This window comes from Astatotilapia calliptera, chromosome 1, assembly GCF_900246225.1.
Source record: "Astatotilapia calliptera chromosome 1, fAstCal1.2, whole genome shotgun sequence".
Lineage (NCBI taxonomy): Eukaryota > Metazoa > Chordata > Actinopteri > Cichliformes > Cichlidae > Astatotilapia > Astatotilapia calliptera.
The window spans coordinates 2,019,455-2,045,568 of NC_039302.1; the positions used below are offsets into that span (position 1 = coordinate 2,019,455).

Here is a 26,114-nt window from a genome sequence, read left to right on the forward strand (position 1 = left end):
TAAAGCGCTTTGGGGTCCTTAGGACCAAGTAAAGCGCTATACAATTACAGGCCATTTTTAAATGAATTTCTTTGTAACCAGTAAATGTATTTTAAAATATTTTTTTTGTTCAGATGATTTTTTCTTCCAGCACACTTTCATGGCTCGGTTAGACGGCTGATCAGAGTCATCCAGGCCAAAGGAGGAGCAACACGTTCAAAAGTGGCTTTCATTATGAAAAGGTGTGCATATCAACATTCACCCTAAAAAATTATTCAGGGGCTTAGTAAATATCATTATAATTCTAAGTTAGATGACCTTGATTAAATCTTTGAAAATCACAAAAGTGTTATCTTGAGTTGAAAATACTGAAAAGAATGCTTAAATGTTCAACACCAGTTTTTGAGTTGAACTGAGCTCTTTTGTTCAAGTTTATTTAAAAGAAAAAATTCTATATTTGAAACACAGGGTGCATTATTTAAATCTACTCAATATATCTCATAGAAAGTACTCATAATAACTGAGACACTGGTATTCATACTTATCATTGTCTTTAACTTTAATTATTAATGGTTCAAAATCAATATAATTTTGTCCCCCAATACTAACTTAAAACTTTGAGTAAGACTAATGACCTTTGGCATGTACCGCGCGCGAGGAGCATGGCCTCATGGGAGATTTTCTGCACGTTGAACGAGACAGACACACATCCACTGCAGACTTGGTAACGTTTTCAGGTAAGTGACCAATTCTTACATTAGCTGTCTTTATCCACACCGTTCTTTTATAACATGTTCTGAAGAAAGCGTTTGTCATGGTGGCTCACTTTTCGCAGCGTGTTTGTGCACGTTAATTTAAGTTTTCAACCCGTCTTCCAGTCAAGGCGGCGGGAAACCGCGCCCTTTTATCCTTTTACGTTCTGAGTCGCTATCTGCGTTCCTGGTAAGTTGACCGGAATGTCCCGGTACCAGCGACCTGACCGTTTAATCGGGGGCATTTTAGGAACCACGTGAAAGCAGGTGTGCTCAGACATTTCTAGAAAATGGCCCTGTTGAGTCGCGGTGCGGGAGCTGCGGTAGTCACGCGGCCTGACTCACTCTGTCAGGTTGTTCAGGAGATGAACAGACGTCATCAATGGCTTTGGTAACTAAGAAGACCTGCCCGCGGAACAGTTCATAGCAGCAACCATACTGCTTAGCTTTCTAGTTCTATGTGGGGTCTTTCAGAGCATATAAGACGCTGCTTTCAGCTTTGTCCTGAACAGGGCCAGTTTTTGAGAGAACGCTGAGAGGACCGCCCGGGTCAGCAGATTACCTCATCCAGGGCCGGTCCAAAGTACTATGGGGCCTTAAGTAAATTTAGACTCTGGGCCCTACTTCCTTTCAGATCCCAGAAAATAATGAAAAAAAAAAGCTTTGGTCCTTTGGGTCAAGCCAAAAGTACCATCATTTCCAGTATAGTTACTCCCAATTTACATAAATAAATGTTTATTTCAATCCAAGCTAAAATTTCTTATAAGAGATTGATGTTATGGCAGATTACTCAGTGACATGTTTTGTAATGATAAAGTTTTGATTTGTATTTTTTCAGCACCATCTTCACCACCAGGAAAAAAATCTGCATCAACTACAAAGTAAAGCAGGTAATTTTACTCAGAGGACTTGATGTGTTAAATTTTGGAAGGATATGATATTGTTTTATACAAGCTGAGTAGTGGATGGTGATACCACCTAAATATTTATACTGGTTTTGTGGTGGGTCATACAAATGCCAAATCTAAATTTTGAGAATTTTTCAGTTCGGTAAATAAATTGATGAGTTCATGGTCTGTCATCTAGTGTCACCATACTATCTTTTTATTTATACAGCATGGTGATGTGATTCAGATTATTTCAATGTGGTTAAGTATTGTACTTTGTTCCATGTTGACTTATTTGTAGGTTGTATCCTCCACCTGAATTGGTAGTGAGTATTGGTTATTCAATCAGTTAATCATACAAAAACTGTGTAAATATGGTTATACACCATTCTGTCATCTTCATACTGTGAGACATATTTTCTCACAATTTTTTAGGTCACAGGTGATGAGATGGCAGTGTAAACTTTGCAAACATGAGGAGTCATCAAAAGTGTCACTACTCAAACATTATCGAGTGAAACATGGTACATTTGGTCATGGCTATTCCATACCCTGTCTTCATTTGAATTGTCCTTGCTCTTTTAACTGAATGAGGAATGAGGAATCTGAATCAAAACCAGAATGGTTCTAATCAAAACCATTCCCAAGCCTAGGGAACAATGAATGCTAGTAATTTCCGTTCACTTAACTTGTTTTAGGCTAAGCTAATGTAACCTGACTGAAGAATGACTGGGCTGATTGCAAAGTGCCTTTGTCTCACTTATCTAACTCTGGAGCACATAACGACAGACTAGATTTTACTGAAGAGTAAAGAGTGAAGAGTAATTTAATATTTTTATGAAACGTTGGTTAAGTATTGTAACCCCAGATTCTATGAGTATAGGCGCAGCCCTTTAAGTGGGTATTCCCCTTGTGCGCACAGCACTGAAGTATTTTAGTCCACGCCCACCTGCTGTGTGGGCCTCACCCTGGTCTAGTATAAGTTACGGTGAGACCAGGAAATCGGCTCTACCGTTTTTCTTCAGCAAGCCAGAAGATGTCCAGCGAGACCATCCGTCTGTGTCCATCCTGCCAGACCGGCTACATCATATCGTATGACCGACATGCCGTCTGCGTGGGCTGCCTCGGTCCTCACCATGCGGACCTCGCCCTCACACCTTAATCCTATTGCTGTTCCTGTTAGCTCCTCCCGCCAGAGGAAAAGCAGCGGAGGTCAGCCTTTTTCAAGGCTGATGCTGAGGAGGCGTTCCCGCTAAGAGAGAGGTACTCGCTGGAAGAAGCCATCGAGTTCTTCGATAGTGGGCCGGAATTGGATGATTCCACCCACCGTGAGGAAAACGGCAGTGGTGGCAGCTCCACTGCCTCCGAGCTGGGCAGCCTGGCGACAGAAGGGAGGCGGATGAGCGGACGCTCATCCACCCCTGGCCTTCACATGTCGGCGAGGACGCCGCTCCCAGTTGTTGGTGCGCTGCTCCTGGATCTGCCTGGCATCATCCAGGAGGCAGCTGGTGAGAAGGGACTTCCCGTCCCTCAGCCTGCTCCACCCCCATCGGATGATCTGGAGGCAAGGTATGGCTCCGCTCACTCTCGTTGCCCAGATCCCATCTGGCCCCAGTTCCCGGCGGTGATGACCTACCTCTCTGAGGCAGCAGCAGAGCCAGCGAAGATTAGAGCGCCGGTCTCTACCTAGGGCTTCACAGAGGGCTTCACAGACTGGAGTTTTCCGCCTGTTCCCCCTCTAGAGCCGAGCCTCGCTTCAGTTTTCGGCACCAAAATGACCAAGGTCGTTGGACAGCGACCGGCCCATCCCGCCAAACTTGACCAGCTGATAGCAAGGTTCACTGATCACGCACATCAATGCACTGTTCAGTCAGCTGCAGTGACTAACAACACTGCGTTTGTCATCTCCAGGAAGGTGGAGGAAGCAGAGCTGCCAGAGGAGCTGAAAGGCTTTCTCTGTAAAGCCGCTGACGCGATTCTGAATATGTGCGCCACTTCAGCAGTGTGTTCCTCTCGCATCGCTGCCTGGCAGACGATGGTTCAGAGGGCAACCTGGCTCCGCCTCTTCCCTCCAAGATTATACAATCTCACAGGGAAATAGTGCAAGCAATTCATAACATAAAATTTAGAAGCTTAGTGGAAGATAATACTTTATGTTAAGGCTTTAGTCTGCATACTGAACAACTCCACTTATATGGATTTATGTCTGGATGAGTAAATTAATCTTTTGCATGTTAGAAAATAAGGTCCAGGTTGCAAAAAATGGTAGTTCCACTTAAAGATTTTTTTTTTGATTGAATCAGAATTTTGGCCTTCAGATTTTTTTGTCCTTGGTTTTTTGTCCTCTCCCATCCAGGTCAGTGCAGAGTTTCATAGGATCACGACCCTGAACCTTGAACCAAAGTTCATGTCATCGTTGGACTTGTATTCATCCAAACTCCTGTCCTTGTTTCAAGCCAAGAAAGGTGCTGCTGGACAACGCCACAGGGCACAGTTAAACCTTCTGCTTCAGGTAAGGAAGATTGCATTTTCTAACCACAAAAACGTTCCAACACAGCATTGAAGAGGCCCTTCCACTAAAAACGGCTTTTCTTAGGTTTCTGTTCAATATTTTAGCTCCACAGGTGTTCTTACCTTGATGGTGGGTGTGAAAACAGGTCAACAACAGAAAAAAAATAGTTATGTTTAAGCTAGAAATGGTAAGTCATGTTTTAAATGTGCAAATTTTGCCTCAGTTGAGACTTCCTGTTTTACAGAGTGGAAATTCCATCGAGAAAAAACGAGAAGTCATCATCAGATGTCTCATTGACCATCTGGGAGAGGATCCAAGTGCCTTAATCAAAACCTTTGAGGTTGGTGCAATAAATCTGTTTTAGGAATATTAGTAGTTTATTTTAGCTTGTGAGATCATAGAAAAGTTTTAAGATACTGTTCTAAAGAAAAAAAAACACTTCAAAGCATACAAAAGAATAGCATTTGCTCAAAGATTTTGGAGCACAGTGTCCACATATTATGAGTACCGGTGATGTCATACAAATGAAACTTTTTGTTTCAATGTTTGGAAATATGTGAGCTGAAAACAGTTGTTTCTCTTTTTAAAGGACGGTGCTGATGCTGTCTTTGTTGAAGAGGCTTTGGCTGAGGAGGTGATGAAGATTTACCTGCTGCAGAATCAAGACAGGTCAGGCGAACCTACTGATGTGGGTATTGTTATTGAAGGCGTTACTGTTCTGGGCAAACTTGGGAATCTGAGCAAAGCCTGTTGCTATCTTTTGGGACTATGCTATGCTCTGGATCTGAAGTACCCCAAGAATTTCAAATGCACATTTGAAGCATTTCAAAAAGTGTTCATGGAGCTGGATCCAGGAAACCTTTCTGTCAAGGTTCAAAGACTGAAAAATGACCTCTGTTCATTGTAGACAAAATTTCACAGGGCTGTTCTTAAAGTGTTAGACTTGTTAAGTGACATGTAATGCTCATCAAAAGGTTCAGTTGCGGCATTACATTGTGTTGACATTCCTGTTCATAAATAATGTTTGTACCATAAACTGTGTTTTTGTATTAACTTTCCAGATTCACATTAAGGTGAACATACAGAAGAGAGTATCTTCTGTATGTTTTTTTTTTTTTTTTTTAGCGCAATCCTTTTTGAAACCTTTTTATTTAAATTATGGATGTTTTTTGGTCACTCTTTAGTTATAATCTTCCCAATTTTTTGGACTCAAAATAAGATGTTCAAAAACTATGTCACAGTGCAAATGTTTTTTTGTTTTTTTTTCAGGATTTATATTTTTTTGGGATCTTAATTTTATTTTTGTCATTTAGATTAGATTAGATAGAACTTTATTAATCCCTCGGGTGGGTTCCTCTGGGAAATTAGATTTCCAAAAAAGCACAGCACCGACAGAAGTTACAGAGTTACAGAATATTATATATATATACACACACACACACACACACACACACACACACACACACACACACATATATATATATAAATACAGAAACAAATATAAATAAAATATACAAAGGGGATAAATAGAATAAATAGGAATAAAAAATAAAAATACAAGTGAATTGCACATTTCAAGTATTGAGTCTATTGCACTGTTGACTATTTACAAAAAGTATTGCACAAGGTATTGCACAGTGAGGTGAAGAGGCACTACAGCTTAGTTGTTCCCCCCTCCTTTGTCCTCCTGTTCCCCCTCCCTCTCCCCTCCAGGGAGGAGTTAAACAGTCTGATGGCGTGTGGGACAAAGGAGTTTTTAAGTCTGTTAGTTCTTGTCTTGGGGAGAAGCAACCTGTCACTGAACAGACTCTTCTGGTTGTTTATGGCCGTGTGCAGAGGATGCCCAGCATTGTTCATAATGTCCATCAGTTTCTTTAGTGTCCTTTTCTCTGCCACTGTCACCAGAGTGTCCAGCTTCATGCCGACCACAGAGCTAGCCTTCCTGATCAGTTTCTCCAGCCTGGATGAGTCCCTCTTTGCTGTGCTGCTCCCCCAGCACACCACAGCATAGAAAAGTACTCCAGCAACCACCGACTGGTAAAACATCCTCAGGAGCTTCCTGCAGATGTTAGATGATTTGACCTTTTCTGAAAAGGTCAAGCACTGTGTTCACTTGAGCCACTTTTATTCTTTGTATGGCAGGTACATTTTTCTTGTTGTTAGCATCAATATGCCAGTTTTACAGTTTTATCAAGCATGCCAATTTGGATGCAATTTTATTATATAAGGCTGTTGTGACTGAAATTTTATCCAAGTTTTATCCACTGAATGTAGAACAGATTTCAGCTCACTGTGTTCAGAGAAGGAATCTGCTAAATGTGTGATTCACAAAAAAGCTGTTTAAAATAAATCATTGTGAACAATGTTGAACTGACGTGGTTCTTTTTTCCTGTGTGTGTGTGTGTGTGTGTGTGTGTGTGTGTAATTGTAATTAACGTTTTTGCTTAAGTTAACTTAAAAATATTAAGTCAATTGAACCATTATTTAAAAACAAATAATTGTAATGGTGTAGGTTAAATGTGCCAAGCATTTCAGCATTTCCTAATTAATATTTTATGTAGTTTGAACTTTTGGTTACTGTTGTTTTAACTTACATTTTCAATTGTATTTACTCAATTTTGTATGTTACTGTAACATCTTTAATTGTTCATAACAACTTATTCCATTTTAGTTGGATTTACTCAATTAATAAGGAGTATTTAAGAGATGTGATTGTTTTTGCATTTACTCATTATTTTTGAGTGTAAAAGTGTTGCACCAAAATATTTAAGTAATTATCAGTTTTAGTTCTTAGAGTGTTGGGGGTACTGAATGAACTAAGCTATGGCTGTTTACTTTTTTCTTTTTAAACAAAGAAACTAGGATAATTAGTTACTTTCAGATTACTTTTTTTAAAGTTATCAATAACGATCAATATTGAGCAGCACAGTGGTGCGGTGATTAGCATTGTTGCCTCACAAGCAAGAAGGTCCTGGGTTTGATTCAACCACCTAGCCAGGTCTTTTCTGTGTGGTGCTTGCATGCTATTTCGTAGGCAGGTGTGGGCTACTCTTTTGTTATGTCATTATCAATTAAGCAGAGAAAAACCCTGGAGTTGATTTGAGGTGTGGTGCTAGCATTTTGAAGATTTTATTGTCCACAGAAGACAACAGTGGTGGCTGATCGCAGAATAATTTCCAACCAAGTGAGCAGCTCTCTCCAGGAGGTAGACATATAGATATCCAAGTCTACCATAAAGAGAAGACCGCATGAAAGTAAATATAGAGGGTTCACTGCAAGGTGCAAGCCACTCATCAGCCTCAAGAACTTTCTTTCCACTTTCTTTGGTCAGATGAAACCAAGATCAACCTCTACGAGAATGATGGCAAGAGAAAAGTATGAAGAAGGTGTGGAACAGCTTATGAACTCTGAGGTGTTCAGAGACTGTCTGCTCAAATCCAGCTAAATGCAGTCAGATTGATTAGGCAGTGTTTCATAATACAGATGGACAATAAGCCACAACATATGGCCAAAGCAACCCAGGAGTTTATTGATGCAAACAACCTGATCTTAACCCAACTGAGCTGCATTTCACTTGCTGAAGATTAAACTTTGCACAGAAAGACCCACAAACAACCAGCAACTGAATGCTGCTGCAGCAAAGGCCTGTGACAGCATTAAAAAGGAGGAAACCAGCATCTGTGTTCATCCATGAGTTCAAGACTTCAGGCTGTCATTGCCACCAAAGGGGTTTTTCAAACAACTATTAGAAATTAACCTTTTATTTTCAGTTAGTTAATTTGTCCTGTTACTTTTGAGCCCCTGAAATGAAGGGGTTGTGTTCATGAAAATACTTTAGTTACTCACATGTATGCAATCTTTTTGTTCAACCCACTGAATAAAGCTGAAAGCCTGCACTTCAACTGCATGTGAGTTGTTTCACTTAAAATTCATTGTGGTAACGTACAGAACCAAAATGACAAAAAATTGTTCTCTGTCCAAATATTTATGGACCTAGCTGTTGATTAAATTTCATGTCAGAGCATGTTGTTCTGTTGGTTAGCAGCTGCCACAAAATGGCCAGTAACTAACCCCCACGGAGACTGTTGACTGTCAGAAAATGAAGAGGATTGCTTTACATTGAGCAAGTCTTGCTGTGCTCTGCTGGACTTAGTATAATCCACTATAATGCTTCCAGCACCCAGTGTCTGTGATGACGGAAACTGGCAAAGCTTGAAGTCGACAACTTCTTATGAATGCTAAATCCACAGAAAAAGTAACTGCACACTAAGATGCAGAGGATAATTAAGGTCCTCTCTAATGTGACTGAGCAGTACTCTCCACATGTACAGTCAAAATAGTATATTATGCAACAGCAGAATTAAAACCCTTTCTCCCCTCAGTCCCTGCGTACCAGTGGGTCACAGCATGAACTCTGCTCTTACTTGTCTCACAGACCAGACAAGGTCAATATTCATTACCAGCAACATAGTTGTTCTAATTGTTTGTCTCCAGGGTTTTATAAAAAAAACAAAAAATTCCCCCCAAATCCTACTGCCTGAAATAGAGACTAAATGGAGACTAACCATCAGCAAACTACCATATTATTTTAGACTGAAAGTAGAAAGTATATTTGTAATTGCTACATGTTAATGCCCATCCTAAGCCTGCTTACAATCCATGTCATGCCAGCAGAACTACTGAGAACAACAACTGCAAAAGGAAAAACAAACAAGTGAAACTAAATTTGGTGATGTCTTGTGTTTGCTGTGTGTGTGTTTTTTTTTATCTATACATGTAGCTTGTAACTGTAGCTTAGGAGGCGGGGCAGGTCATCTACTGATCAGAAGGTTGGTGGTTCGATCCCTGTCTTAGCTCCCCCTGGTCCGCATGCCAAATATCCTTGGGCAAGCTAGTTACCCCAAGTTGCTCTCCGATGCATCCGTCGGTGTGTGAATGGTAGTTAGCAAGTACTTAAAAGCACAGAAGACTGTGAATGTGGCATGTTGAGCACTTTGAGCACTCCGGGAGAGTAGAAGAGCTATATAAGAATCAGTCCGTTTACCATAACAAAACATTAATGAACGTTTTTCTTGAATGGTCACATTTCTTTATTTTGTTCAGTTTACATTTTTTCTTTGGTCTTTTCCTCATTTTCATGTCCCCTAGTATACAGTCTGGAAAGACCTAAAAGAACGAATCCATGTACCAAATCTAAAATGTCAAAAATAAATGTGACAGAAATTCACCCACTTGCTTAACCACTTTCCACTGGAGCTGATAGCTCTGCAAAGTGGCAGGACAGGACACGGCACAAGTCCATCTCAGGGAAAAATGTGACAGAAAATGATATTTGTAATTACATTTTCTCCAAGCATTTTCTTTTTAAATTAGTTAATTACTTTTCCATTTAGTTTGAACTATTTTTATTTTATTATTTTATTTTTCCATCATTTACTTCCTGAACTTTTTTAAAAATTGTTTCTCTATACAACTCTTTCTGCCTCTCTATGCAAATGATCAATCTGTTATTTCAAGAGTGGCGTGGGGTTGAATTTCTGCCTTTTGGATAAAATAGAGACTTATAGCTCCTAGAATAGGACACATGCACATCCGTTTTAAAGCCTTTGATTGTAAAAACCTTTCTGCGCTGCGTCTAAGCTTAGATAATCCTGTAATATGTCTAACACGTCACTTATTACCAAACTGAACATAAATGAACCAAATGGAAATTGTTCTGTAGAAAGAAATGTTCCCCATCAGTGTTGTGTGGACCAGTATAACTGCTGCATGGGACAAAACTGAGTTCATTTATATTCTTCATATTCACAGCGATCTTATTCCTACTCTGTAACATCATGTTTGTGCTGGTTGACCTGTGAGGACAACAGCTGCCTTCAAACTTGGTTTAAAGACCTTTATTAGAAATAATTGGAAAATTAAAACAATTGCAGATGAATTAAAAGGCTTGAGCATTATGTGACACGCAAACCTGTCAGTGGCACATTGAAGTGTCACAGTATGGAGATGATTTTCAGCAGTAGGACGTGTGCAATCAAGTTGTAAAAATCTCTCACAAAAGATCAGCAGAAACAGGATGCACCTGAGTGTCGTGACAGAGGCTGCACATCTTTCTATTATTTTTATTTTTTAGAACAAATTTCAAGCAAACCTTTCTCACGTTGTCATTGCACGGTAGAATTTTGAGGTAAAAAAATTAATTGAATCCATTTTGAAATGAGGCTGCAACACGACTAAAATTTGGAACAAGTGAAGCACTGTGGAAACTTTTGGGATGCGCTGTATCTATCGTGGCTTCCATCACAAGCTGGTGAAAAGAGCCTCCTCTCCAAGAAAGCCTTTGCATGCCCTCAGCTAACACAAACTACACACTGGTTCCATTTTTCAAAGCATGTGTCAATTTGCCAGGTCACAGCAACCCCTGAAACCTTAGCGACCTATCCTGTCCTGCACTCGTACGACGCTGCTCTCTTTCTCTCCCTTCACGTGGGAGCCCTCCATCTGTTTTGTCTATAATGTGTTACTCGTGCATTTGCCCTAAGGACAGAATTCATGATGCTTTGTAATGGCCAGCCTCATCGCCCTCCCTCCTGTCCACTCTAAAGTGCCCACTAGGCAGAACCACTTAAAAATGTTTCATGTTGCTTTTCTTCCTGCTTGCTCGGCCTTTGTTGCACGATGAATAGGACGCTGAGAGCCGATGGGCTGCTGGCCTTAATGGTCTCTCCTTTTTACCTCCACCTTATGAGCTATTTGAATTGCATGGCTGATGTTTTGCCGTTGCCTCATCCTGAGAGAACAGAGCTCAAACTCTTAGACAAATTCTCTCCATAATTCATAGCGTCCCCCTACACCCACACACAAACCTTTTAGCAATCAACCAGTTATTCTAATACCATATATAACACTACTTGCTATTACATTTTCCTGCATCTTTTTTCTAATAACCAGCATAAGAAGCTCAGGCCACAAGAGCTGGAAGTCCAATATGACATGTCCTTGAGGAACAACAGCTAGCGTTCTCCCATTTATCAGCACTGATTACATGTATTGATCTGACAGAATATGTAGGATTCCCTAGAGAAAGGGGTCAGCAAACTGGAAAATCAGCTGCTGCAGCACAGTATCATGGTCTGTCCACAGTAAGATGGAGAGATCACATCAGATGCCAACCACCAGCAGCTCTTAGGTGAAAGTCAGCATTTAACAGCCTCCTGCTGCCAAATTTATTACCTAGTAAATACACAACAGTAATTCAGGGACATGGCAGCATCCCACCAATAATCTCGCTGATTTATCTGGTCATACTAATAATGTTAGTATACAAAATAAAGTAACAGGAAACTGGCTTTTTGCTGGCATGAAAGAAACGGACAACACTGCCTAGCTTTTGAATTTGACATTTGTGCATAAACTCGAACTTTCTTCCTGCCCAAACCATTTATCTTTTTCAAACATTGCTTGACGTGCTAGATGATGTAAATGTATTTTCTCCCTTTCTCAAAATGAGCATGAATATAAAAAGCATTTTGTGCCAAAATAGGAATGGAAATGGAAAGTCTGGTTTAATGTGCTAGTAGACTGACAAACAGTACTTTCAACACGATGCACACACATCATTGAATTTTAGGGGCAAGAAAAAAAAAATCTTCCACTTGTCCAGAGGAACAGCACTCTGCTTCCTCTGATTTTCCTGCTGTATACTCTGTACCAACTCAGGTATTTAATGGCTGTGATTGTGATTGCAAGGCACAGCGGACTATTTGGTTTGTATGCATGGGAGGGTATCTGGCCTACAGGAACTATTTTCTACTGGCGACACACTTCGGTACCCTCAACAGCCTGTTATTCTTTAAACACTGGAATTATGTTTACCATTTATGGACTAAATCACAAGTGCAGCAGTGCTGAGGGACTATTAAGATGCGGCCTATGGAGTAGTCAAAGTGTTGTTTGGTATGAGCTGAAGAACAGATTCTCAATCAGTGACTCCTATTAATACAGCCGAAGCAGTCATCTTTCTGTTGTTGTGTTCTTTTGTAATCTCCTGGATGAGTTGTCTATCACAGAGTAGTCATGGTAGACCAGCAACTCCTGGCAAGGTTCCCACTGCTCCAAGATTTCTAAATTTCTGGATGATGGCTCTCATCATAGTCAGTGACTTTCTTTCTTAGTCGATTCTTCAGATTGTAGCACGAGATGCTTTTAGCAACCTTTTAGCCGACTTCACTTTGTCAGACAGGTTTCAAGTGATTTCTTGATTCAGCTGGTGTGGCAATAATCGGGTGTGGGTGTTACTGGTGAAAGTGAGCTCAGCGTTCCAAAACTTACTTCCAATACATTTACACATAAGATCAGGTAGGTTTGGATAGCTTTTTTTCCCCTTAATAAATTAAAACACAATTCAGAATCTGCACTTTATTTTTTACTTGGGTTATCTTTGTTTAGTAATAACATTTCTTTGATGTTGTGAAACATTTAGGTATGACAAATATAAAAAAAATGCCAAAAGAGATAAGGAAGGGGGAAATACTTGTTCATAGTACAGTAAATACCACTGTAATGCTTTGGCTCTACTTAAAACAGGCTTGGCTTTGAACCATCTCTTCCAAAGTATTTATACTCAGACAGAAAATCAGAATAGTGATCCAGTTGTTGAACATGGTTTTGCTATGATTTGAGAAAAGCTATAAAATAATGAACCCACAACAGCCTTCAAACTAAAGTGCATCACATTATTTGAAATTTAGAATAATCTTTGATCTAAACAGAAAAAATTAGATGTTTTGTAAAAGCACATCAGAGTTCATATTATATGATGACTGCGATAGATAGATAGATAGATAGATAGATAGATAGATAGATAGATAGATAGATAGATAGATAGATAGATAGATAGATAGATAGATAGATAGATAGATAGATAATATGAAAATATCTATATCTACACAAGGTTCGTGCTCGAAGAGGATTGGGATGAAGTTTACACTTTTTCTATTCCCACCCCCTTTTTTCACATTCTATTATTTACAAGTCAATATTCAGAATTTGGAAACTGAAATCAGAGGAAATCCGTATGTACTGTTACTACATAGCTGCAAGTTTTAGTTAATGTGGAAAAATGTGTTACATCTGCCAAGTTAAAATATATCATCATACAATGTAAAGCGCCTTCTGATTTGGCACTGAAACTGAATTCGAGTGAAGTGAATAGATTTCTGCTTGATGAGCAACAAACAGGAATTATTTTCTTTTTGTTTGAGGGAGGGGGAACTTGATAAATGAATTTTGTCAAGCTTTGCACTGGAAAAATGTAATCCATGAAAAGAAAAACAAGACCTCTGGGCTTTTTTTCATTTGTGTGTTTTATTTGAATCTAACAGAAATCATGAGATTTTTTTTATCATTGTTTATTTAATGTGCACTTTTTCTCTTGGCAATGTGAATTGACAGGTGTTTGATATAATAAGAACCTGTTCTCTCTTTGCTCATATATTTTTTCTTATATTCATTTTTTTTTCTCTTAACTTTTTGTTATTTCTTTTTAAATTCAGCGTTGCGTGAATTGATCACTTAAATCGCAAATTTCAGAACATTATCTAGCCCGAAGACAACTGGGACTATATCTGCACATCACACTGCTCTCTCCTTTCTGTCAAACACTGATGCAACTCACAAGCCTGACAAGCTCCTGACACTGAGGTCTATTCCTAAGTGAGACTGCAGCCACCTGACATCGCTCTCGTTTACTTTGTTTTTCTCAGATAAATGCATTTTGGATTTCTTACAACCTTATCATCTTGCCAAAGCAGTGCTAGTGGTGCAGCCCTGACCTGCACATGGTTCTGAGGACTTATGGTCTTGAACTGTCGATGCCACCCACACAGCCTCATCTTAAAAAGTAAAACTCATTTAATTAAAGTAAGAGCCCGGGAGTCGTCAAAAGCTGCATTACTATTATTGCAAGGGCATGTTTGTGACAAATGCCAACCGTGACATATTGCATAGCACTACAGCTGCGCAATAAATGTTAACAACTTGAAAGGAGAACACAAAACAGAAATTGAAAAGCGTCTCTCTTAAGAACTTGCATGTTCTTTGTGAGGCTCTAAATTGATATATATCTCTCTCTCTACTGACTTTGAACTTTACATCGTCACCGAATGCAAATATTCTATTTCTTTCAACCAGTGGATGTAACGTTCAAAGACACGCAACCTCCGCACACACAAAGCCTCGTGGAACACCTCCAGGTTTATGTGTCTTGCTCAAGATCGCCATCTAGCGCTGCAAGCTCGTTAAACTTTGCGTGCTTTCACTCCTCAGGCGGATTCGGTGGATGTACAACAACAGCAATAATCATTCTGTTGCCCAATTAATGAAACACGGACTGCTGAGGACCGTCTCAGTGCACAGTCACACCCTTTTAACACCAACAGGAGCTGACTGCAATGGTTCAGTAATTGATCAATCAGCTGCTTAATTTGTGAACTACATCCACGTGTAAAAGAGTCGACTGTGTTTCTGTTAGGCGATGTGAAGTTTAGCCGTGGCGCTTGTAAACTGAACAGAAAAGTGGGGAGATTAACAAAGAGCCGACTTGCGGTAAACAGGGCCAAACCGTACAGGGACGGGACAGCAGGACCGCTCAAAAATGAGTTATGAAACTAACTTTTGGGGGAAGCCAGCCTCATATTATCGCCAGAAAGACAACAGTTATTAAATCATGAAATCGCAAGAAATAGCAAGAGCTTATTGTGCTTATATGGTTCAAAATTTGGTTCAAAAGTGCTCATGTAGCACATATATACACTGGAGAAATCAGGACTGACGAGACAAGCAAAGCAGGACACATTTACATAAGACACGGACCTACAAAGTAAAACAGGAAGGATCACACAGAGACGCGAACTTGACACAGTGGAGACAGCAACTAAGAAACACAGAGACATAAACCATAAGGCAGAGGACTCTAAGAACAGAGGGGACACAGAGAAACATGAAGGGCAAGGGATCGAAACTAGAAACCATAGAATAAATCACACACATAAGTACAATAACACAAAAACCACAAAGAACTAAAAACACCGTGACACACACCTGTTCACCTGCACGCGAACACAAATATCTCATCAGCTGATCACAGAGACGCAGGTCTGTGCATTTAGGCACGGTTAAGATGGCACGCTGAAGTTCAAACCAAGCATCAGGATGAGGACGTATTTCAGAAGCTGATGGAAAATAGGAAGAAAAGAGTAACTCAGCACTTGTTACAACAAAGGTGTGCAGACGTCCAGATGTTAAACCCTGAAGCAGATGAGTTCAGCAGCAGAGGCCAAACTCAGTGTTACTCCTGTCACGTAACTTTCCAGTTTATTCAGAAGCATGCGTTATATTTCACAAAACGAGAAACTGGGTTATGTGTAAAATGTGAATTACAAAGAATTTTATAACTGTAATTTAATCTCTGTGTAAACAGCTGTCAGTAAAGTGCACTGGATGTTACAACACGGAGGGAGAGAGTTTATTTTCCATAGGTAATAAACTTTGTTGTCATTTGATTCACAGTGAGAGCAGGTGTGTGATTCCAACACAAAGGTCAGAGTTACTCAATACATTACCCAACTTTAGAATCTTAATATATTTAACAAAGCTTATCGTGAGTTAAAGGATCATTTTCACCCTAAAACAAAGAAAAAAGTCATTTTCAGAGCCTTCAAAGTTTCATTTGAGATACATTTCAGGTCACGTGTTAGCAAACAGACAGTGTTCAGGTATTAAACACAGCACCTCGTGCACGTTTGTAACCATGGGATCCACACATTCAGCAACACAGTAGTGTTATTACTGTTTTGGGTGGGGGCAGCTATAGATTAGAATCACGTGTGACCTCATGCTGCTGATGGATGCGTTGCAGTCACATGATCCAATCATGCTGTGGAGCAATGAAGTCAGGTGGGTGCAGGAAAATGTCTAGACCGGATTTGTTTGCACTATAAAGCAGCTCAGGATAACGTTGCCACTGGGCCACACTGGCCCTGTTTATCTGTGGGGAATCGTGCACGGGTTCACGTGTGAGTGACTACACCTACAGCACCTACAGCGCAGCGTCATTTTGTAAATAAAGGCGCGTTTTCTTTGATTTGCGGTTGTCTCGAGTGCATGCTTCCACAGCCGTCACACATACTGCTGTCATATTAAGAAAATGTTTGCGACGTCGAAAATAGCGACGGCCATCTGGGACTTTCTAGTGGACGACTTCATGGCTGCGCCTTCACCTGGAGACTGGCGCTCCATCACAGAGGGATTCCAGGAGCGCTGGAACTTCCCTCTGTGCTGTGCAGCTCTGGATGGGAAGCACGTCCAGACAAAGGCACCCCATATATCATATAGGAGACACACACTTTGATATACACTAAATATTTATTGCATATACAGGAAAATAATGTCTATTAACAAGGTTGCCCAAACTTTTGCATCCCACTGTATCAGTATATTTTGTCATTAGTATAATATGAAATAACTTCTACATGTGTCAAGTCGTGTGCCAACATTTGCTGTGTAGTAGAACTGAGACATCAGTCATTATAAAAATTTATTTGAAATAATATTAAAATTCTCAAACAGAAAAACATTAAACATAAATATATAAAATATAAGGATTTACAGAGAGACAGGAATAAAAAGGACCAGCTGCTCTCCAGAGCAGGAACAAGGCTGAGGAGGAAATGCTCCATTGGAGACTGGTGTGGTCTCTTCAGGGACTCCAGGGTGGCCAGCTCCACCGCCGATGGACCGTCCTGGGACCCGTCCCTCATCTGCCTCGGAGCCGTCCTCCTCTGTGGGCCTGTAAAACAGCACAAAACACAAAGAAATGAGAAGGCTGCTACTAGATTTTAATTTCAACAGTGAAAAAAAACAAAAACAGGATATAATCAGATTGGTTGTAGATATTTAGTAAAGGTGATCACAAGGCAATCCCACCGACTAAAAAGGTATCAGTGCTTGCTGTACATACCTGTGGGTGCAGCAGCAGGAGCTCAGGGACTGGGGAGCCAGGAGAAGCAACAGGGGATGCTCTGCTGCAGAACCAGTTGGCTCTATCAATACAGTATTAAATGCTAACAGGTTGAATATGATCAGAGAAAGTATATACAGTGGTCCCTCCTTTATTGCAGCAGGGGTTCTCAGAATAACTAGCCCCTGGCCACGCACTTTATACACTGTTTTCCCCACACACATGAACATTGGTCACAGTTCTCACAATTGATTCTCAAAGTGCAAACCTTTGTAGATTGCAAAACGTAAAAGTATTATTATGCCGCGTTTTGTCTTCATCTGCCCGCCACTTTCGTGCGCCCTTTCCCCTCGCGGTGCAGGTGTCTATTTCCGAATGAGGCTCATAGTTATGGGTGTTTTTGTGCTGTTTTTTCTATTGGACGTGATGGTTATCAAAACCAAACATGATAAATTTGGCAAGCGCAGGAGACACGACACGGAGCAGATTTGTCAATCAGGCTGCAGAATGCAATGCTGTACGGTGCAAAAAAAAGAAAAGAAAAAGAAAATCAGCGGAAAAGCGAAGCAGTGACAGCGGGACCACTGTGTGCTGCTTATTAATAAAGAAACTATATTCCTATATGACAACATGCATAAAAGCAGAACGGTATTTGTACGTCAGTGGGAAAATAGCGGTGGCTTGCTAGCTTTTGTGCAGCTTCCCCGGGTCAGCGAAAACTTAAGAGAAAACTTAAGAGAAAGAGAAATGAATGAACTTACCAGGTTGCCCTTCACATATCTTCCTCCAAGCTCGGTCCTTTATATTCCTGTCTCGGTCCAGAAAGCAGCTGGTGTCGTACAGCTCCAGGTTGTTTGCTACGGCGTTGATTAGCCTTCCTTCCATTGAAGAATGAAGGGGTTTGGCTGGATCTGCCCCTTTGACCTAGGTCACAGCCACGTCACCAGGCTCCTGATTGGTTGTCGCGGCACGATTTGACGCTGGAGTTCAGATTTTTCCAACTCCAGGTAGACGCGTAACGCACGTATGCACAAAATGCAACACAAAAAGTCACGCACGTGGTTTTATTCGCGAGTCAAACGCTCCAAACGCGCTAGACTGACGCGCGTTTCAGGCGTTTTGGCGTTTTGGCGACACAAATCTGCTTCCGAATTTTCGCGGGAGCCGCAATCGCGGGTCATCGCACTTTTCCATTGACTTTACATGTAAACCTGACGCTCTGTTCGCGTCTATCGCGTTCGGTGTGAACACACCGTAAGAGCTTTTTATAGAATAAATTGCATGACTGCAGTGAGAAAGCAGTAACATCACGACAATGTCAGTAGGGAGTGGGGAGAGGGTTTTAGGAAAGATTCGAGTGCCCGGTCTTACAACTGCAGCACAGATCATAATAAAATTGCTATTTGCTTGGGTATTACCTTCATGAATGACATCCATATTACTAGGAAGCAAATTCTGCATCTTCAAGTTAGGATTTTAAGGGGGATAAGGGGCGGGGACACCAACTGATGTGCAACTTCTACTAAAGCTTTAGCATCATACTAATGATTCTTGACGCCAGCGAGGCTGACAAACTGCTGATACATACTTAGGTTTCTGAACATTGAACTTGTTGCTGCCTTTCATAGTGTGTAACTTGAAGGCCCTGAGTACTTTCTCTCACACTGAAAACACTGGGATGATCACATTATTTGAACATTACCTAATAAGACTGATTCAGCACAGACAGTTATGTTAAACTTTCCTAGCAGTCCTTCACAAACAGGGAACAGTCTGTCTATTCTCTCCATCTGTCAGCTGCTGCTGGCTCTTCCTCCTCCTCTTCCTCACACACTGCTGAGTTTGTCCTGGTGGATCATCAGGGGTGCAAAGCCTCACAGATGATGTGCAGCAGTGGGTCCCTCAGTCTGTCCTCACTCTGGACACTTGCAGTTGTCACACATGGAAATGAAATGTGCGATAAGCTGCAGGATTCAGACACAAGTGTAACTTATAAACACATGTTCATACTTTTATTCCACAATCAGAGAGAAAGAAACAGAGAGAGAGTGCAGGACAGACAGACAGGTGACAGTCTCAGGTGTACACACTGCTACACAACAGCACCAGAGAAGGAGGATTTAGTGTTTGTGTTATTACGAGTGCTACACAAGAAGAGTTCCCAGATGGTACAGTGGACACATGTGTGACTGCTGTGATTAAAGCATCTTTCTTTCAGCTTAACGAGTGAACAATAGTGTGTTTGGTCCTTTATTTTATATCAGTAGGCACCTTGTTTTTGTGTTATACTAATTTTCTTTGCTCATACTTTAAGTTAGTGTTTCGGTGTCACAAGACTTTTACTACCACAAACATAAGCACCCTGGGCGCAGCGCCCAGTCATGAGCTACACAAGCACCAGCTTTAATTTGACTGATTGTTGAATCTCTCTTTATGGATGTGCCTTCCTTTGCTGCACCAAATTTCACATTTGGGCTCCTCGTCAAAGAAACAGCGCCTTCCTCTTCTGGCCTATTTCAACATCATCTTCCTGTCGCTACTCTAACTGTGATCAACATAGGTGGTGCATTTTGTCCTAATCCAAACTTGGCCTCTCCTGAGACGACCTTCTTGGAACCTTGGGAAATTTTGATGCCATAAGAAGAGCCTGAGTAGGGCTGGGTATCGTCACTGATTTCTAGAATCGATTCAATTCCGATTCACAAGGTCCCGAATCGATTCGATCCACGATTCGATTTAATTCGATTCGATTTAAATCTGGGAAATTTTGACAGTCAGAAATATTATAATTCAGATCAGTACATTTACATATTTTTGTATCAATCAAAAGGAAGCTGACACACGCAAGACTTTATCACAGGTGTAAGCGTCACAGCAGATGCTTTTGTGTCAAAGTAGCTGAAGATAAAACACAGAAAAACATGAAGGTGATTTTCCTGGCCTGGGATTTTATAAAAATGTTCTGCAGTACATCAAAAACGAAAGAAAACCATTAATCAACATATGAACATCACCTCTGACGTTACAGCGGTTTTATTAGAGACACGGTTAAGCGTTTTACATTTTGAATAATTTTAAAAAGTTTAAATTTGTTCAGTATTGAACAGCAGAAATGAGGTTTTCTTTTCGGAAGAATGTAAAAGGGAAAAAAACAGCGGCCGACAGCGCTGTAAGCAACAGTAGACTTGTGCGTAACAAGCAAGCGAATAATGAAGAAAGGGAAACTGTTCTTGAAGTACAGAGAGAGGGAGAGAGAGCTGTGCATCGCGGTGGAAGCAAAACAGTAAAAGTCAGAGTGAATTCATGATGATGTTTATGTGAAGCGTTTGGATCTTCTTTTGCTGCTGGTTCGGTCAATATTGTTTGGAGAGAGATCAAACTAACAGCTTTAGAATCAGCGCATAAAGGGCGTGAACACACAGCGCGGACCCGCCGACAGATCAGAATCAGCGAGCTGTCGGCTTTCAGCCCCGACCGTGAGAAAGGCGACATCTCACTGATTCTGATCCGCGGGTCGCGCTGTGTGTTTAAGTCTATGTGCAGAAGCCGTGTTCCTGCTCTCATTTACTGTCTTAACTGTTTGGTGGTTCTTGAAATTTTGTGAGATGTCACCTGAGATTCTGGCATTTTGGGCAAAATAAATTTATATTAAAAAATCGATTCAGGATTTTAATGAATCGATTTTACGTTATCCAAGCCAGAATCGATTTTAATCGATGAATCGATTATAAAAACCCACCCCTAAGCCTGAGAGTCCAGAATCCAGAGCCTAAGATGACCCTTTTGTTTTGGTTGTTTGTAGTCAGATGTTTGACTTGTGTTTTCCATATATACTAAATAATTTCATCTTTAAAATTGTATCCCAGGAGAGGTATAATGTGTCATGCTTATTTGTTCCTGTTTTGTTTTTGGCCCATGAAGGTTTCTAAGTGCAATCCAGGCTCCTGGCTAATGTTATAATGCTTCTCCGTTCAGTGAAGGACTAACTGTTAATATTTTAAGATTTTTTTTAAGGCCACTGCAAAGTTTAGTGACCTTTTTATCAGCAAGTGATGTCAATGACAAACATTGCTCCTGATAATAATGAATCTGGTCTAAATGTTTGTTTTTTGTTGTGACCACTAGGATTGGGTCTCCCACCAGAATACCAGCCTTCACATCGAGAACTGCAAACTTCTGCGAAGCAGTCAGTCTTTCTTCTCTGTACTTCGTGATTATGAACCGATATCTTTGGGCAGCGCAACCATGGTTGTGCCGAAATGATGTCGGGGTTGTAATGCTAGGATAGCTTCCTAAGAACTGTTCATTTGTATTTTTTCATTTTCCTCAGCATCTGTGTCGGAGCACTTCTCAACTTGAGCGCAGAATCTGTGCTGGTGCTCTGCTGCAGCTCCTCTTCACAGCACAGCCAAAGAGCAGCAGCGGCAGCGAGAGGAATGCCCCACTTCGCCTGCTACTTTGCATTGCTTAACAACAACTTCCTCCGCTGTTTAACAACACACATTGGATCAACTTCAAATATTCCTTTTGAGCTGCAACAGCCTCCTGCATCTTCCTGCACTCCAGGAAGAAACCTGTCAAAAGTATTATAACGTCTATAGTTATCTAAATATTTACTATTAGCTGATAATAACAAGTGCTTCTAGCAAAAGTAGCAATAAAACAGCATGAAAACACCTCGTTACAAATAGAAGTTTAAGGTATTTCCCTTCTTTGTTGTGATCAGTGTCAGGGTCATTACTCCAAAAAGTAAAGAAAAGTAAAGTAAAAAATATACCTGACCTCTACCCACTTTGCTTCCAGCAATGCCTCAGGTCAAACCACGTTTTGGTGGCCCAGGGTCTGGTGGAAAGCCAATGCCTGGCCTATTACTGGTACACAGTAGTCTCTGCCAGACCACTTGAGAGTGTCCCACTTCTATTACCCAGTAATCCCAGAAAACACATGCTGACTGCCTACACCTTGAACACACATGGTCTGGTGCTTCTGTTGCCCCCCAGCGTCTGCAGCCACTCTGACCTGTGGAGACATTGCAGAAGACAAGGGATGAAGTGATTAGCAGTGATTCCCCCCCTGCCCCCCCCCCCTTTCTTAAATAGACAACCATCATATCTCACAGTACAATAATATTGAACGAGTTGCATTGTTGCATTTTGTCATGTTTCTCAGGTCTTTGTCTGAATGTCCTATGAACATTACCTCTCTTGTTCTCATGTTGTTGCTAAGGATTGTCTCATTGCACTGAAGTCACACTGGGTTAAATATTTACACTTGGGTTTTAAGGGTTTTGTTTTTGTTGGTTTTTTTTACGGGTTGCACGGAAGCCCCAAACGCAATTTCATTGTTCTTTGACAATGACAATAAATAAATACTTGACTTGACTTGAAACAACTCAGAGAAAAGGAGCATCTTACCAACAGTAAAATGTCGCTACATCGGTCACTACAACCATCTTCCTCTGCTTGTCCACCACTACTATGTTCGGTTGGTTTGTCCGTCGGTCTCTGGGAGGGGCCTGTCCTTCCATGATGGTTCCTTGTCTTGCTCCTCTTCTTTCTTGTGTTTTTGCTGCCTGAGGTATTCGCTAAGCACGCAGTGAGTTGTGACTATCTTCCTGATGTACTCGTGGATGTTTGTTGTCTCATATGGAGCGTGGTTCTCACACTCACTAATCACCGGCCGCCTTCCTTTTGTTTAGCGTACAGCCTCGGGGTGAAACCCTCCATGCATGGTGGCTTCTATCGCCTCCTTTGGCCTGCTTATTATCCCAGCAGGGCAAAGGTGTTGATATCCTGGATCTTGTTATTACCATTCAGGTGACTCGGCAGGACTATGGCAGTTCACACCTGGCATACAGCTTGGTGTCATCCATGTAGAGGAAATGACCACTGCTCCATTCTCCATGGAGAAAGAGCATTTCCTTGGTGAATCCAGCATTTGATGGTGACTTTGCTATTGGAGTTAGCCTCTACTGTTGTTTGCCACATCCCCATTGAGTTCCTAATGAAGGCTCTAGGGTCCTGCTGATCTTGTACAGTTCTAGGCATTCCAGGATTCATGTGTGGGGCATTGAGTCATAGGCTTTCTTGTGGTCATCCAGGCAATCCAGTAAACAGAATGGTTAGTCTGGTCTTACTCTTGGGTGACTGCTCTGTCTACCAAGAGCTGGTGTTTCGCTCCTCTGGTGTTTCTGGCCAGTCGTTGGCTGCTGCACCCATTCTGGGTATTTTACTGTCTATGCATTTACTCTTGGCTTGTAGTTTGGTATCAAAATGCCAAGACTGCAAGACCAAAAACACTCAGCTCCCTTTTTCAGTTTGGAACCTCACTATAGTGAAAAGTGAAGCCAGTGATGCTTTTGTATATCATGGTTCCATTAATTAAGTATAAAACAGGCAATTGTGACTGACAGTCTCAGTCATGCATGCAGTGTCCTCATATTTGAAATCCACCATGTGTCATATGTTAAATTAAAAACAAACAAACAAATAAAACCATACAAACAAAAAGTCCCTCAAACTCTAATCTACAGACTCGTGGGTGACATGACCATGTCACGGCTGCTATGTTCATCTTTAATACACATTCTGTCTCTCTCATATGTTTTAAGAACTTTTCTTTTACTTTGGTAGTACATTTAAATGACATAGAGATTAAAGTAGCACCAAAATTGTAACATTTACTGTTTTAGCACTAAAACACTGAAACTGTGCAATATAAATGAAGCCTTTATACACATCTGTAGTATTCCTTGATGCCTTGATATTAATGTAGTTTTGTTTAAATTTGTGGAAATCGTAAGGTTTACTATAATTACTTTTATGGTAGTATTGTAGTATAGTTGTGTCAGGAAGGGAACTGGGCGTAAAACTGCCAAATGAAAACATACAGACACGGGAGCAGCTCAGATTAGATTTGACTCTAACTGCCAACATGAAGATGAATTAAAGGCTTTAACGTTGCTTCATTTGGATAAAGGGTAATGCAGCTTGGGAGCCTTGAGAGTTGATATAAGTGTTGGCTCTTATATCGCTGATCCGAGTCAGTACCGAGGTCATCAAAAAGACGAATTCCCATTACTGGCCTGAGTGAGCGTCCGACAGCACTTGAACGCAGCAAGACGCGGTACTGCTTGGGCGTCATGACGTCAGCGGTCGTGCCTTTCCTTCCGTATTTCGCTGAACTTTGCCGTGAATGTTTACAACCGTGTCTTCCCGCGTCTTGGCTGAACAGCAAGTTAGCGAGCGCCGGCAGCTGTATGTGGCTCATTAGTGAGTGTGGACGATGATTAAAACGGAGAGAGTGCTGCATTTGAAAAGCTGCGTGGGGCGGAAGCTCCGAGTGGTCCGGGAACACTATCTGAGAGAGCGGGTCCCCTGCTGCAGCTCACTGTGTCAGGCCGACTGTGTAAATGGTAAAATCAGCAAAATGTCACATTCACAAAAACTGCTCTTTGTTTACTGCTATAGAAGAATCTAACGTTGCTGTTAACGCAGTGCTGGCAGGTAGGGGTTTGGGGCTGTACACAATCACATGAGGAAAATAACGTCATTTTTATTATATTATACTTTGCTTCACTGTAACATGAATCGTGAAATAGCAAAGTGCATACAGTATGACCCAAAGCTAGAATTACCTCGTATGACAGTTAAATGGCAAACCTGTGCACAGATAAGAGGCAAGGGTGCACCAGTCTGACTTTGTCTAAGATATAAAACCAAAAGGTATCAGATCGGTAGCTTGTGTGGGCAGAACAATGTTATGCGATATTCCTCACTGTGAGGAAGAAACTCGTTAGAGGCAGTCAGGATGCACTCAAAGATTCCTTTCCTGAAAAAGCATGTTTTTGTTTTTGTCATATTTTGTTGCGTTCCTGTTAAAGCACCTTGATGATTTATTGTTAAAAGGCTGAATACATTTCTAAGTTTTTTGAATTAATGAACAATAATATATTTTTAAGGACATTCTACCTGGCAACATCTGACAAAAATGTACCTGTGTTTTTTCCACAGATACCCAGAGTGGAACGGTGAAATAGCATCACCGCGAGGGTAAATATCTTCATTTGAAGTCATTTGGCGAATAAAAAAACATGCCAGCATTGGAGCCTTTCATTTTCTTTCATTTAACTGTGCTTTTCTTTTTAATGCACTTGTTAGTGCGTCAGGTGCCAAGCCCTCTCCCGCAACGTCTGCTGAGACTTCCCAGAAGAAAACCAGACATGAGAGTCGTTCCCGTTCCTGCAGCCCCCGCAGTCATCGTGACTCGGAGCAAAGCAGCGACAGGCGAAGAAGGCTTTCCCGCTCTCGCAGACCCCGCACTCATCGTGACTCGGAGCGTAGCAGGGACAGGCGAAGCAGCCATTCCCGCTCCGGCAGCCCACGTCGCCACCGTAAGTAAGTAAAATTTATTTATATAGCGCTTTTCACAGATAAAAATCACAAAGTGCTTTACAACACAGAAAATGGGAATATAAAACAATATAACAGTAAATAAAACAATGTAAAACAATAAAACTATAAAAACAGCATAAGAAGAAATTAATCAAATGCTTTTCTAAATAAAAATGTCTTCAGCTGTTTCTTAAAACAATCAATGGAGTCCGTGCAGCGAAGAGACAGTGGGAGAGAATTCCACAACCGTGGTGCCACAGTCTGAAAGGCCCGATCACCACGAGTTTTAAAACGAGTGCGTGGGTACCACCAACAGTCTCTGATCTAATGACCTTAAAGCCCGAGAAGATGTATGTGATTTCAGCAGGTCAGATAAATATTGAGGAGCCTGACCATGCAGGGCCCTAAAGGTTAGAACTAAAATTTTAAACTGAAACCTAAAATTTACAGGCAACCAGTGAAGGGAGGCCAAGACTGGAGTGATATGCGATCTTCTCTTGGTGCCTGTTAAGAGACGTGCTGCAGCATTCTGCACAGTCTGAAGACGATTTAAGGCTGATTTGTTAAAACAAG

At 41.1% G+C, this 26,114-nt stretch overlaps 1 protein-coding gene across 2 annotated transcripts; it reads left to right on the top strand.

Annotated features, from left to right (window-relative positions):
• Positions 1-452: 452 nt before the first annotated feature.
• LOC113034661 (uncharacterized) lies at positions 453-5,198 on the top strand. Of its 2 annotated transcripts, none has more exons than XM_026189510.1 (5): positions 453-1,122; positions 1,570-1,621; positions 3,975-4,130; positions 4,375-4,470; positions 4,720-5,198. In XM_026189510.1, the coding sequence occupies exons 1-5, from the start codon at positions 1,022-1,024 to the stop codon at positions 5,035-5,037; spliced, it is 723 nt and encodes a 240-aa protein (XP_026045295.1). In that variant the 5' UTR covers positions 453-1,021; the 3' UTR covers positions 5,038-5,198. The 2 variants fall into 2 exon arrangements, with proteins under 2 accessions (XP_026045295.1, XP_026045391.1); XM_026189606.1 differs by having other exon boundaries at positions 4,075-4,130.
• Positions 5,199-26,114: the final 20,916 nt, after the last annotated feature.

What these genes read in the sequence shown, in the direction of transcription:
- LOC113034661 (XM_026189510.1), top strand. Translation starts at nt 1,022, where the DNA reads ATGGCCCTGTTGAGTCGCGGTGCGGGAGCTGCGGTAGTCACGCGGCCT. An exon ending in TCAACTACAAAGTAAAGCAG is followed by an intron (nt 1,622 to 3,974) that starts GTAATTTTACTC and finishes TCTCCCATCCAG; the next exon opens with GTCAGTGCAGAGTTTCATAG. An exon ending in CCTTAATCAAAACCTTTGAG is followed by an intron (nt 4,471 to 4,719) that starts GTTGGTGCAATA and finishes CTCTTTTTAAAG; the next exon opens with GACGGTGCTGATGCTGTCTT.